Genomic DNA, 15,183 nt, shown 5'->3' with positions numbered 1-15,183 from the left:
ACATGCTGTTATCTTTCTGTGGAAACCTGACAGCGTTTCGCAACATTTTTTTGTAGAATTGGCCATTAGACAAGACGTAAATGAAAGCAACCTGCCATAGCGTCATATGATTCTTCCTTATAATGTTTAATGTAACCAACAAGTTGTTATATGTTGCAGGAAGTTTAGTGCTCAACATTTAAGTGAGATATTAAAATGGACACTTAAAACTGATTTAATGGGGCCTAAATCATACGAATTGTGTCTCTCATTCTTGTGTCGACAAACTAATGCCGTCATGGCAATTTTTTCTCACAATACTTGTACGTAGGTACTACCTACTACTTCTACTGTCTAACTATTTATAACTGGATGATTGCCGGTTTACAAATAGGAAAAATTTCAGCATTGCGATGCAATAAAGTTGATAGACTGACTGCCTACGCATTTCGCAAGATGTCTGATCCTGATATGATTATTTGTCGTTCCCTGACGAACAAATATAACTCCTCGCAACATTGCCGAATTCTTCCTTAAAATAAGTATTTTAATATTACTCGAAAACTATCAAACACTTTATACTGAGTATTTCATAGATTTGTCTTGGGATAACCGTCAAGAATTATAGAAATTTTGAGTAACCATTTTTCCGTCATTTTTCTGTGAGAAAAGTTTTTCTCGCAATAGGTTTTGCAACTTTGGAACGAAAATACGTTCTCTCGTCTGCGGAACGACGTAGTAGCTTGCAACTCTCGTATCTCCCTTAAGACCTGATTTTCGAGCTTTCCATTGTGTGAACCACTTCACATAAAATTTGAAGAGAACACATTTGGATTGCATTTTTCAATGGAGAATTTGCAGGTGTCTAAAATTTGATGAATTCCGTGTTTGAATGGACGTAACCAAGTGAGCTACCCTTGGTTCATGAATTGAACAATTATAGAAGGAGATATGACAAAATGATTTAATCTGCAAAAATACATGCGTTTAAATGGGAAATGAAGTTAGATGGCGTCACTATAGGCGGCGCATTTTCTCACTTTTAAATATATTTTTATACTATTTCCCATGGCCGAAAAAGATAAAAAATACCACAAAATCAGCTCTTTAGGCACTTTCCGATAAAGCAATGAAAAATTTGCGTGCAAATTCTCCAAATAGTTGGGAACTATTGTTTTTAGCTCATTTTGAAAAGAACATGTCTGTCATTAGTTTTTCTATGTAGATAGGTTCTTTTACGGATGATTCGGAAATCGTAGCTCCTAATTGTAAAATCCAGTCCATCTCTGGGAGTTCTTAAGCTGGCACCTTATGTAGTACTCTATTTCGGGGGTTTGTCAAAGTTAGAGGACGGAAACTTGACAACAAGAGCACTCCTGCTCTCTTAAAGCCAATAAAAAATGGATTAATCATTTCCATTGTAAATTATTGAGTTTAAATAGAAATGCGCCCCACGCTTTTCTGAAAAATTACAGATTCAGTCATTAGTGCTCACCAGTAGCGTGGCGTGCTTTAATCCGATTGATTTACCATTTAAAGCTATGGAAAAAGATCAACAAACAGAGTGTTGGCAAAGAACACCTTAATACTAGATTCTTTATTATACCTTTACATGGGGGAATATCAATAATCGATCATTCACGCCTCGGCACTATTGCTCACGATCTGAGGAATTTTCCGTCGAAGTTGAATGAATGTGAAAGTTGCGAAAACCATCTCCGGCTTCCGTGGCTATGACTTTTGAATTCACTCGATGTAAAGAAAATTCCGCAACCGCTGAAAGATGGAACGCTGATTTTTCATGAATGCTCCGGTCAGGTACACCCTGTCCAATGTCTATCTACAAATCACGAGGCAAAGTTACCTAACTGCTGCAAACAGGCAGCCGTGCCCATTGCCACATTTCTTGCTTTTGATACACCCAGAAAGTTCAGTGTTAAATAAACCTGCTCGGTATTGTTTGATTTGACGTGATTTGACCACAGTGCAAGTCGTGGTGTGAATTGTCGTCTCCCAACTAATCACGTAAACGGTCGATCGGGATTAAGACTTTTAATTGGACAAAATTAGGAACTTCAATTTCTGCTTCAGCCATAAAATCTCTTATATGCATGGGGAAACTAATGGTACATATACGTTGTTTCCTACCTAAGCCAGAAATTGTAGTTCCAAATTACAAAATGCCGTCCAATGGAGATGTTGCAGTTGTGAGGGATTTGCGATTTGACCATTTATTCTTATGTAAAAGTTCGCGAGAAACACGATGGTGCCACTAGTTTTCTCTGAAATCAACTCCTGAGCTCAAGAAAAGCTTTTCAGTTGAGGCCAAAATGGAGCGGATATCCCACGCTATCCTGAGAGTCCACGTCTACATAAAGACGAACTCTCCATGAAAAGATAGAGAGCAAACACATTAGCAGGGTTGCCGTGTTTTCAGTTTTAGAGTCCCCAAATAATTTGGCAGCCCTGTCAATGTATTTGCTCCCTATCTTTGCATGGAAAGTTCGTCTTGATGTAAAGGTGGACTCTCAGGATAGCGTGGGATATCCCCTCCATTTTGGCCTCAGCTCGAGAGCTTTTTTTGAGCTTGGGAGTTGATTTCAGAGAAATCCAGTGGCACCATCGTGTTTCTCGCGAACTTTTACATTAGAATCAACAGTCAAATCGCAAATTCCTCACGCATGCAACATCTTCATTTGCTAAAAACTATCCAACTTTAGCACATTATTACTATACGGTCACAACTGCAAAAGTTTACAGAGAAAACCGACAGCCAGCGTGGAAGCTACCAGCAACATCAAGTTAATCTTCTGTCGCATTGGTAAGGCGCAATGATACAACTATTCGTACTCTCCGGAACGCGTGAGGTATCATGCCGCATTTGAAGGCGTTTTTAAAACTGCCAGGTTTCGACATCGGGATTGTCGTGTCGCATCGTGTCAGGATAGTGTGGAATATCTCCTCCATTTTGGCTTCAACTTGAGAGCTTTTTTTGAGCTTAGGAGTTGATTTCAGAGAAAACCAGTGGCACCATCGTGTTTCTCGCGAACTTTTACATAAGAATCAATGGTCAAATCGCAAATCCCTCACACATGCAACATCTGCGTCGTCAAACATGAACACCGTAATACAAGGCAGGAAGATCACAAATCGAGAGTTGATGATATAAAATACACAGAGTACTAAACAATAGACTATAGGTATTTTACGAGTCTTTTAATTTCAAATGTGGTTTCCGATACACAATTACGATTAACCTGTACACGAAGTGAATACTGAAGAAAATAGTGCTGGTGAAAACTAAGATCGTGGAAATGATATCGAGGCAGAAGTATTCGGATAGTGTCGCGTCAGCAGTAGATGGCCTCAGATGAGATGCTCCACCGTGGCGAGCCACATGTTCGACCCAGAAAACAGCTTTGTCCAAGGCTTGTGATGTGAAGTCCTGCGATATACCCGAAAGTTTCCGCATGCTTTTTAAATAGCTGAAAAATGAGAACATATTACTCAAAGTACTAATTTGAGCTTTCAAAAAGACTTACTGAGTGGCTATACGCTACGATATTTGATGCACAGTATCGTTCTAAAATGGTTCCGACTCAAATACAAACATATTGGCGGTGTAACTCCCAAACCATGTATCTCGGTTTACGACGTTACAGGTTTCCTGGAGTCGTTACAGGAGTTAATTTAGCCCACTTGTGCAGATTTAATTTAATATTTCGATAATAGTCAAGATAGGTATGTTTCCATTTCATTTTGGTGTATTTTAACGTGTGGAAAACTTGAGTGAATGAGGTTTTATATTTTAATAAAACTAATTCCTTTAATTTTACCATATCATATGTTTTCTATTTCAAGATGTTTTGTTATACGTACTTTATTTTTAGAATGGAAAACTACTCCATGACAATTCATTTAAACTTACTTGATTTTTCTTCTCTGCGCGAGGAAATTTACGTGAATACTTCAATGAACGATGCTGATCCTTTTGCCTTTCAAAAAAATAACCGTTTTTCAACTTTTCTCTGAACTCTGGGCAACACCTTGTTTGCAGCATATGCAGCAAAGCATTGCGAGTTTATGCCTCGCGTCATCACGCCTTCAATTTCGCAGATGCAACATGGACAACCATCAAGCAAGAATAGTCATATCAATGCGCCGTCATTAAAGCGCGTCCTTTTCCTTCCTCTATTTCCATGCTGTGTTCGATCCGTTTGTCTTATTTTTATAAGTGATTGAAGAACTAACGTGAACAGCACAACCGAAGGAAGGTAATAAAAGTAATCGGCCCTCGTCTTCGAATTTTTCTTCTGAATCTGAGGTACACCTCATTGGCAATATAGAGCGGTGTATTGGGAGATGACACTTCGCGCCATAACGCCTTCAATTTTCCAGATACAACGCAGACATCCGTCAAGTACGAATAGTTGTATCTCTGCGCCGTCAGTAACGCGCACCTTTTCTCTTGCTCTATTTCCACTCTGTATTAGCTCCGTTTGTCTTCTTTAAAGCGATGCTTCAAATACGGATGAATTTGATCCGACTATCCAAGTTTAAGAAAAGTCCTGGGCATTTTAGGGTTAATGAGTATTGAATCGGTCAATTAAAAGGGCTCAAGCGCCAGATATAAAAATACCAAAAAAAAAAAAAAAACAGTGGAAACTGTTTAGACCAACCCGTTTTAAATTGCAGACTAGTTAAGAGTGTGATCAACTAATTCATCGCTTTCATATTTTAGAGCCCTGAGATTTTATAAGGGGTCAATTATAATGGTTATTACATTTTACCTTGAATTTTCATTTTTGGCGCTCGAGCTCTTTCGTAACTGACCGATTCAATTGACCTTTGAGAAAAATGCTGCTTCCCCTGCTTTGATACTTGTACAATAAGGTTAGTATATTATTCTGCCGTGCTATGGAAGAACGCCGTATGAACATTCGGGATTTGCCTAATTTCCTCGAATAAAAGTTTATTCATGAGGAGACTTTTGAATATTTTTCCTTGAAATGTTCAGACTTTCTGAATCAAATTACGAACAAAGTTACCTGAGAAATTGGAAGAAAAATATTCACAAATTTTCCTGAAAATTCGTGATTTGTCGAAGGGAATTTGGCAACGCCTGAAGGTTCATACGGCGGTTTTCCTAAGCAAGACAGTATTATTCACTCACCGGTCGTCATAAAGAACCCTCTCGAGAGTTTCCTTAATTTTCTCTACCGAGTGCAGGTCTTCTGGCGCCAATTGTTCCCCGATTTTGGCGTCCATCATTTTGGCGACTTGACATTCGTGATCTCCGAACCAAGGGATGCCAACTAGCGGCACTTTGTAATGCACAGCCTCCTGGAAACTCTGCAGCCCTCCTTGCGTCATGAACACTCTTACTTTGGGATGCGCTGCGAATTTTAACCCAAGAAATGTAAATAAAAAGTGCCGAAACCAAAAAAAAAAATTTCATTTCGCGTCGATATAAAAGTTCAAATATGAAAATTGGTTATTCAGAATAAAAATACGAAACTTAGTGTGGCTGCTCCTTTTCGATAGTGGAACTGCAGGAAAACGTTTCTCGATTTGTGGTGTCGGAAACTTCCTGTCATATTTTATTTTTTACATCGAAAACTACTAAACGTCATTTCTTTAAAACTGCGGTGGTATTTCTTCTCAATGTGAAGAATATCTTGTGAACATTTCAGGGCGTGATTTATATTAGGTTTTTTTAAAAAATGAAAAAAGTGCAAAGATTTTGAAGCACCGCAACTGCGATACTCATTTTTGTAGTTGTACCGTCGTTTTGTCAGCTGAATTATAGTCATTTTCCTACGACCGAAAAACTTCGATTGTTCGGACCACTAACTTGTATTTTCTGCCTAAACCAACATTGTTGTTCCTGTTCACTTCAAATGAGTGTACATCCCTGCATATAGATTGTTGTTGGCATAGGTTAGGAATTTTCAGTTTAAGGAGACATAAGCGTTGAAGAAATGAGGGGCTTGGAGGACAAGGCGCTTTAGTGCTGTTTTTGCTACTTCGAGAAATACGTGTTTGAACTTCCGAAATTACATAGATCCTTATAGCGGAGAGAAATTTTAAACTGACTTTTCGATACTGAAAATTTGGAATTTTTGAGCAAATTTTTCACAGGATTTGCAATAAGATTAGTTTTACTTTAAATTATTATAGTATCTCAATATTTTCAAAAACTGCTCTTATGCGCCTTGTCCTCCAAGCCCCTCAGTAGGTAAATTTAAGCATTTCGAGGGCTGAAAACGCTACTGTGTAATACTTTCCTTGGACAAAGGAAAAGTTTACGACAAAACTTGACGATCACAACATAAAAAATATAATGTCTTCACATTTTCTTACGTTACGAGAGGCTATCTTATTATCTTGATTAAGTTCAGACGATCCTGATCGGTGCGTCTCAAACTTACCTACACAACGTCTCTTTTTTTAGATTTTGATGTGTTTGTTACATCCTTTCGACACTTGAAGCGAGAAGTAAAGCGCTCATAAAATAATACGAGGGTAACACCTGGGCACCTTCTTTTAGTATCAAACAAGCTATAGACAGTTAAGCTCCTACACGGCTTGATGTTGTCCTAGCTGAACGTGTAAAAATAAACCACGGTCTGAACTATAAGGAAACGTCAATTGTTTTCTCTTCCAAACATTATGTGGAAAATAATCCTTTGCAGAAAGAGTTTGGAAAATGCACTCCTGAGCGGTATATTATTAATAATTGTTTATACGAGGGTCATCCAAAAAGTAAGTTTCCCTACCTTGTATCTTCCGAACGAAAAGAGATAAATCAAATCGATAAAAATGCACATATTAGATATACTCTAAGCTGTAAAACAAGCTCAAGTTTTTGAAAATCGGTCAAGGGGTTCGCGAGTAAACTTAACTTTACTAAGACAACCTCCTGTCGCCGCTTGCCCACCTCCGGGGTCAGGATGCGCGGAGAGTCGATTATAGAAGACTCGGGTTATCGCCTCTAAACATCACATCAACAAGAAATGCTAAAGTTTTCATTGAGTAACTACCTTACTAGTAGTTAGTAGTAGTTACCTTACTTTTTGATGTAGTCTCCACATCTTCTTTGACATTTTTGGTATCATTACAGCAGCTTCTCGACGCCCTCCGCGTGGAAGATCTCGTCTTGGCTCCGAAACTAGTCATTGACAGCGATCTGCACTCCCAAATCAGTCGCTTTGCGTAGGGAAATTTTCCCCCAATCCTTCAAACTTTCGTAATTTAGCTTCATGTGACTTTCATTTGTTCCCGAGCGGAAAAACTTCCACGATGGAAGCGATTTTCAACCGATTCAGAGGTACAGATCGCTGTCAATGACTGGTTTCAGAGTCAAGGCGAAAGCTTCTACGCGGAAGGCATCAAGAAGCTGCTATGATGATACCAGAAATATCAAACAAGATGTGGAGACTATGTCAAAAAGTAAGGTAAGGCCTACTCAATGAAAAAATTAAAATTTCTTGTTGATGTAATGTATAGAGGCGATAACCCAAGTCTTCTATAATCGACTCTCCGCGCATCCTGACCCCGGAGGTGGGCACGCGGCGACAGGAGGTTGTCTCAGTAAAATTGAGTTTACTCGCGAACCCCTTGACCGATTTTCAAAAACTTGAGTTTGTTTTAAAGCTTAGAGTATACCTAATATGTGCATTTTTACCGATTTGATTTATCTTTTTTCGTTCGGAAGTTACAAGGTAGGGAAACTTACTTTTTGGATGACCCTCGTAATATGGAGTTTGTCTCGCATGGGTCGTTAATCATGTTAACGGAATAACAGGAATAAGGCTGGCGAAGAAGATGCTTGATTGGGTTCCTCCCGGGAGGAGACGAAAGGGACGCCCAGTAAAAGAGGTTTTTGCAAGACATGAGAGAGTGACGACTCCCGGAAGAGCTTTAAAAGGATATAGGGCTTTGGCGGTTAGGTGTTGCAGAGCGCTGTGAAAAAGGTTTCTATGTATTTTCAACACGAATGAATGGAAATCGGATCGCATGAATGACGAAACTTTGTGTTTTTTGTCATTTAACTAATGTTACTTGTAAACACTTAAATTTTCTTGGAATCGATTTTCAAACTTTCTGTTGTGTGTTTCGTGCAACTCGTGAAACTTTCAAAAAAAATATGTTGCGGAGTGCTTCAATTCATATATTATCTAGGAGCTCTACATTGATAAAAATATGTTGTTCTTGTGTTGATTTTGGTTAATATAGGAGGTAAAACACAAATCAACACACATTTTCAACACAAATCAACGCACATTTTCAACACAAATCAACACATATTTTCAACACAAATCAACACAAATGTTGTATCGATTTCGGTAAAGTTTGCGGTGAATTTAGCGCAGAGAACGGTGAGGAGACTGAGAAAGTGCATTCTTGCTATTGCGACGTTAGCATTCACAACTCGTTTTTTTACAAAATTTATTCAAGAAACTAGCTGGAGTTTTCTCTTGAAATTTTCAATCGAAGGCTAGGATTATTTTGTGTTTTACTTCCCGTACTATCCAAACTTTTGTGTTGAAATTTCTTCCTGTGTAGGACATAAATTTTAATACTATGGGGTTTTAATGATAGCTTCATTACCGAGCACACTCTGTTGAGGCATCCACTTTTGAATTAGAACATTATCATGTTGTCCTAAATCTTCACTGTCCACTTCGAACTTCCAAAGAACTCGGTAACCATTCGGTAGCGCCTCGAAAACTTTGAGGAGATTATTGATAACATCCTTGGGCAAGGAGGCACTCCTGAAGTTACTCCCGAGACTGAAATAAATCACTCCTCTCTCTGCGCCATCTAGCCATTCTTGCAGATTCTGCCAACAAATCATACAATCAAACTATGTAATATAAAATCGTAGGAGAAATACGTAACTTTTTTCGATACAAATTAAATTTTTTTCAAAAACCGATTGTACTAGTATAGCGAGTAGAATTTTCAACCAGGGTATTGAAATACGTTCCGTTGACTGGGAAACGAGTTAGTGAATGAAGAGTTCTTACTCACGTTTTTGACAGCTTTTGGAATTTTTGGAATCTCCAAAAACCTCGTAGTATCGGGTATAATTGGTTTGTGAAAATTGTTTAACTTGTATCGAAAAAAGTGATCATAGTGCCAATAAAGTGTTAGAAAAATTGTGCAGTATGCTACAACATAGTGAAAAATGCGTAAGGCATGACGCGTGGGTGCAAAACGCTTAGGAGGTCAGGCCGCAAAGTGGTCAGGAGGCGTATCTCCCTGGTTGATTTTCTTTTAATAAAGTATGTTTCTGTCAATGTGCGGCCGCCGCAAAACGACATTTTAGGAGGGTCCAAAAATTAAAAAAGCTATCAAAAACGTGAGTAAGAACTCTCCATTCATTATCTCGTTTCCCATTCAACGAATAACGTATTTCAATACCGTGGTTGAAAATTCTACTCCCACAATTTTTTTCCCCCGAGTCAAAGTGTCATGGCAATTTCCGTCTAAAATTTCATTTTATTCTTGATGATAATTTATGGAGGAAGCAATGAAACGTTCAGTAATGTTTGTTTTACTATCGTTCCCGATTAAAAAAACTATCTTATCTTTTTGCAACCGAAATATTGGACTTATTTAAATGGGCCTGACACGAGCCTTGTCTTACATGTATTCTTATGGATCTCAGGGATCATGTCAGAATCGATGTACAATACTATCTCGCGCTATAACAAAAACCGTTATATCGAAAATCTCTCTATAACGAAGAAGTCGGCGAGTCCCTCGGCATCCCTATGGCGCCTTTTGTGCCTTTTTGGGCAACGCCCACTATAACGATATAAGAGAATTTGCAGGTATCTGAAATTTCATGAATCGTATTTACGTGGAAACTACTGAGTGAACTGAGCACGATGATACCCTTGGTTCATGAATTGAACAATTATTGGAGAAGATATGACAAAATGATCAAATAATCTAAAATACGTGTGTTTAAATGGGAAATGCCGCCAGTAAGCGTCACTAGGCGGTGCATTTTCTCACTGTTAAATCTATTTTTATACTGTTTCCCATATCAGAAAAAAATTATAAAAAATCAACTGTCAAATCAGCTCTTTAAGCACTTTCAGGTGAAACAATAAAAAATTTGCATGCAATTTCTCCATTCCGCCATTACAAAGAAATCGGCTGGTCTGTTGACATTTCGTTATAGCGGGATATCACTGAAGTTCCTCATGATTTAAACGCATCCAATTATTTTAAGAACGTGAACTAAACGTGAAATACTCTTAAAAACCTAATTACCTGAGGGAGTGCCTCCGGTTTCGTGAGATGCAAAGGCCCAACCTCTACGACATTGGGCCCGAGAGGCCTCGGGTAAAAATACATCGCGTTGGACGTGATCAAAGCCAAACTAACGCTCTCCCAACATCCATCGACAAGATCTCCTCCTTGAGGACCGTAGGCCTCCGTGAAATACCTCCTGGCGCCGACCTCCATGATTTCCGTGATCCGCGCCATCAAATATCGATGCGAGACCCAGTTCTCTAGTTTCTGCCAGAGGCTCATCCGATCCGTGTAGTGACCGAAGATGGAGGGCACGAAGGAGAGGTGCATGACGCTACCCAGGAGGTCCTCGGCGAAGTGGTCGATGACGAAGGAGGACATCGTGATGATCGGTGCGTTTTTGGTTAGGATCCGCGACATCGGGGCCGCGTATGGGAGGAAGAACGTCTGCGTGATCACGGCGTCGAATCGGAGGTTTTCGGATTCCACGCGCCTGAAAGAGGAATTTTCAGTGCTTTCATTCCAGGTCCGTGAAAAGTTCGGGGGTTCGGAACTTTTTTGTTCCGATTTCTCCCACTCCAAGATCGTCAAAAGTTCTGGGATCCCTTTTAAGTCTTTTCAAAAGTCCCGGGAAAGTTCCGGAAAAAGCAAAAAATCCGGAACGTTTCGAGAATTTCTAAGGTTCGAAGAAGAAATCAGGAAAATCTTGAAGCCTCAGGAATTCGGACTGAAAATTTTGTACTTTAGAGACCCCGTATTATATAGGAAATATCTCAAGATCTAATCGTGCTAATAACACGTCGATTTCCGGACGATGGAACGTAACCTCACTCCAAGGTTGTTAAATTGACTCAAACAATTCATCTTTTTACATGTACCTCTGCAATATTTTAACTGAATTTTTTGATTTTTGTGAAAGACCCACTGGAGATATATTCTATTTCCTAAGCACGGTGGGTATTCCTGTGAGAATCAGATAACATTTTGCAATGTTAGAAAATACAATTTCTGCCTCATCCGTTAAAGCACAGCTGTCTGTAGTAAAACTAATAATACATGCGTTGTCTCAAAACTGAAACAGAAATTGTAGTCCTTATTGCAAAGTGTAGATCAATTATTGGCATCTAAACTGAACACATGAGGCACTGCTAAGCAACTACGTGGAAATAATTTATCGGCGAGGGTTGCACCCCAAAAAAGTTTGGTAGCCGGTGAAATTGTAGGTAAGTATAGTACAAGATACCAACTTTTCGACTCGTTTACCGAATTTTGGCAGCCGGGACAGAGAATCTTGGTTTCAGGCAACAAGCTTTAGAGGGATGCAGCTACTCTCAGTGGCTGCATTGAAATTGGCCGAATTGGATTACATTTTGCAATGAGGAACCACTATTTCTCGCTCTCCTATACAAATACTTAATATAAGCATAGGGAAATCAATGGCATGTACGTTGTTTCTAAAACGGGCCAGAAATAGTAGTCCCTTATTGCAAATCCAATTCTTAACCGCGTATATAACTGAATAAAATCATTTTAGTTAGCGATCCATAATGCAGGCACTTACTTCTTGAAGTTTATGAATTCCTCGCTTAAAAATTGCTTCCTGGGTATGTCAGCGTAGGGCACGAAAAACGTCAAAACCTCATACTTTGATAGTTTTCGTTGTAAGTCAGCGACGTCATCTTTCTTCTCAATTGAGTGCGCGTAATACTGGTAGGAAAAGGATACGTCTACGAAGGTGTAGTTGCTATGATTCTCCAAACTCTACGTCATAAACATCATGTCAGCTTGTGTTTTATTATATGCCTCACAACAATTGGATCGCATTTAGCAAAAAGGAACCAGCGCGATTATAGTGTTTTCAAAATTGTGCAACTTCATCTTACCTTTTAAAGATACTCAATATATGTACAGTACTAAACTTTACACAGTTTTTTCCTCAAAAATTAACAATTTTTGGGTCGGAAGCAAAAAATATTTGCTATTCTGGGAGATTCTTTAGATAACCATGAAGAAGGAACTACGAACATATTATTACGCCTTTAAATATATGAAATATATTCTTCTATCTCTCTATTGTTGATGATTATTTATATCTTTCATATATTTATTATTTTAAATTTAATTGTTGTTGTATTAGTAACACTGTAATTGCGCTGGTTTCTTTTCGTTAAATGTGATCCAAATAGTCTCAATACATTGGACCACGCATTGCAATAAGGTCCTACTATTTCTGAATATCCATAATTAATTATCTACATGCAAAAAGTCATGACTTGTAAGTTGTTCCTGAAATAAGACACCCTGTAGATCAATTCAGTTGTACATATTTACATTGTTCATTGGCTGATCACATGGCGAAAACCGTCGAATTCATCCTCAATCCTCGTTAATCTCTGGAAGATGTCAACATGTCTCTAAACTTAAAAACTTGAACAAGACAAGACAAAGACAGTTGACTTTGAACAGTCTGGATTTCATGGTCATTTAAGTCGAGAGCTGCACGGCGCTGATTGTGAGTGGCTAAAGCTTACTGTTGTAGGTCAAGTGACGGTATGATAGTAAAATCAAATAAGAAAGTCTCAAACTCTGTAGTTCCTGCTTTCTCATGGCAATGGCAATGGAAAATTTGAATAAATAGTAGTTACTTTAAGAATTCATCCGTCTGAAGATAGTCTCTTAAAATTCCCAATACAGACGTCGTTGTATTTGTGAAGAAGCCATATGTTGAAGGTATGACCTTCGTCAGGTCATCTCTGGAGAAAAACGTTTTAAGAAATCAAGTTTCAAAGGGAGGAAAGTTCAAAAAATGTCAATTTTGAAAGCTTAGCTTTTTAAATAAAGTGATCTCTAAAGTTTTTAAGAGTATGGTTTGTATAATTTCAATTCCTTACCTAATGATTTTACATATGCATTGATCATTATCGCAATTACCTGTAAAACACATATAACATCAAATTTTCCATCTTTCACTCACAGGTGAATACCTATGGTTTTTTGTACTCAACGATTTTAAATTACCACTACGGGTGGAGGGGGGGGGGGGCACACCAAAGTCTGGCCTTAAAGTAACTTTAGCGTGTGTTGCGATGAAAAAATTCTATCAGGTTGCTAAATTATACTCAAGGTATCGAGAGGTACCATTCATCAGGAGAGGAAAGAAAATTATATGAAACTTGCCTTTGACTAGCTAATCATGAAACTAGTAGCTTGTTTTTAGTAGCTCATGTTAGCTCCATTGATTTTCGTTCTCTCGGAATAAGCTAAACTGTCTGACTACAGCGTAAACTGTTAAATCTAGTTTCTCATTTTTTTGTTAAGTATGAATAGTGGCAATATTTTCAACGTATTTTGCGGAAACTATAAATAAAAATCACGCCTTGAAGTGCTCGAAATGTTACCTTGCAATGCACATTTTTAAAATTCAACAGTACTATTTTACAAAATCAGTCGGGAACCACTTACCGGTACAACATTCGGGCTGACAACGAACAGTTCATGACCATCCCGCACCAATCTCTCTGTCAGGGCCATGATTGGACGTTGGTGACTAACAGCCGGTGTAGGGTACAAAACCAATATTTTGAACGCCTCTACATAACCACCGATGATTAAAACGTACAAAATAAGTTGGAGATTCATCTCTTATTTTATGTCTCTACCAATGTTTCAATTGTATCCTCTCTCTAAAAAGAGAGGCACACAAATTACACTTCTCGCCTTTTTCACAACAGATCTAAAATACTGTTTGGACTAAATTGTGCAAAAAGAAACTACTACTTCTAACCGCTAAAATAAGATAACAAATTTCTGAAAAATAAGGATTAAGGGTCATCCTAGATCTACGACAGATATATTTATCTACTTTGATCTAAATTTGCATAAAACTTTATAAGACATTACATTTTTATTCGAAAGGGACTAATACACTTTTTAATCATTTCATAAATAATTATTAAACATAATAACAAAACAATGTATGTGTGATTGGTTTCCTTAGGTGGATAGAGCTCAAACGGATGTAGATCTTTAGTGCAGAATGTAGTTCACCTGTCACTCGGTACCATAGCATCGTGAACTTTTCTTCCAAGTCAAACTGAAAGGTAAATGACCTTCTCAATATGGCTGAAAACTGGCCAGTGGGTCATAAAGTTACAGTGCCAGAATCTAAGGGATATTTACCTTATTATGCACTGATGCAACAACAGGGTTGCATGTTACTCTTTATAAAAAACACAGTCAGTTTTACCGCATTGTCTTATTTTTGTGACCGTACACAGGAAAAGTACTTCAGTCGATAAAAGTTTAATATTTAGTCATTAACATCACAGCGTAAAAGAGTATTTTGCAAATATTTCAACAGAGAAAAATTCAAAAAAGTTCAAAATAAACTGGAGGAATGGTGCTCTGAATATAAAACTTCAGGAAATGCAGTTTTGAGAAAAACTGCTCAAAATTCTAACCTTCATGGCCAGGGCACGAAATTACCGAATCGTCTTACATCTTCACGTATTCTTTTAACACAAAGAGCTTAAAAGGTTGTAACTTATTGTTTGAAACGCTATTGTCTCCATCAACTAACACACAACTTACACTTAATTCAAATTCCCGCGTGGCCTGTTTTGATAGACGAAACAGGCATGACTAATTTAGCGAGAATTTTAAGAGGTTTAACGCGCAATTAGGCGTTAAAGTAATATCACAAACGATTGTACATTGAATCTTAATATGACTTCGCACTCAGCCCTATTGTTTACGAACGTTTAATTATTCAGAATGAATGTGATTAATTTTGTCAATGTATGTACAGATAACCAAGCGTTCATGAGGATTAAAGCCCTTCAGGATAGTAATAGCGCTTCTCCTCAATGAGTTAGTTGAACGTATTTCTGTCAAACAGAACTAGGTGCATTAAGGCATGAGCCCTGACACCCA

General features: G+C 38.2%; 1 protein-coding gene across 2 annotated transcripts; it reads right to left on the bottom strand.

Moving 5' to 3' along the window:
• Positions 1-1,622: 1,622 nt before the first annotated feature.
• LOC109030373 (UDP-glycosyltransferase UGT5) lies at positions 1,623-15,002 on the bottom strand. 2 transcript variants are annotated; one of them, XM_072304496.1, is made up of 6 exons: positions 13,714-15,002; positions 11,813-12,012; positions 10,270-10,744; positions 8,593-8,824; positions 5,153-5,375; positions 1,623-1,755 (listed from the first exon to the last, which is right to left on the bottom strand). In XM_072304496.1, exons 1-6 carry the CDS (start codon positions 13,888-13,890, stop codon positions 1,638-1,640), a joined length of 1,425 nt encoding a protein of 474 aa, XP_072160597.1. In that variant the 5' UTR covers positions 13,891-15,002; the 3' UTR covers positions 1,623-1,637. The 2 variants fall into 2 exon arrangements, with proteins under 2 accessions (XP_072160597.1, XP_072160596.1); XM_072304495.1 differs by lacking the exon at positions 1,623-1,755 and adding an exon at positions 3,180-3,464 and having other exon boundaries at positions 13,714-15,000.
• Positions 15,003-15,183: the final 181 nt, after the last annotated feature.

This window comes from Bemisia tabaci, chromosome 9, assembly GCF_918797505.1.
Source record: "Bemisia tabaci chromosome 9, PGI_BMITA_v3".
NCBI classification, from domain to species: Eukaryota; Metazoa; Arthropoda; class Insecta; order Hemiptera; family Aleyrodidae; genus Bemisia; species Bemisia tabaci.
Note: the sequence above shows the minus strand (reverse complement) of the source record. Positions and strands in the feature narration are given on the sequence as shown.

Excerpts from the sequence above, each read along its gene's own strand:
- LOC109030373 (XM_072304495.1), bottom strand. The coding sequence starts at position 13,890 with ATGAATCTCCAACTTATTTTGTACGTTTTAATCATCGGTGGTTATGTA. Across the intron at positions 5,376-8,592 it reads GCCTCAACAGAGTGTGCTCG|CGCATCCCAAAGTAAGAGTG; the intron begins GTAATGAAGCTA and ends TAAAATTCGCAG. Across the intron at positions 3,465-5,152 it reads AGGGTTCTTTATGACGACCG|CTATTTAAAAAGCATGCGGA; the intron begins GTGAGTGAATAA and ends CTCATTTTTCAG.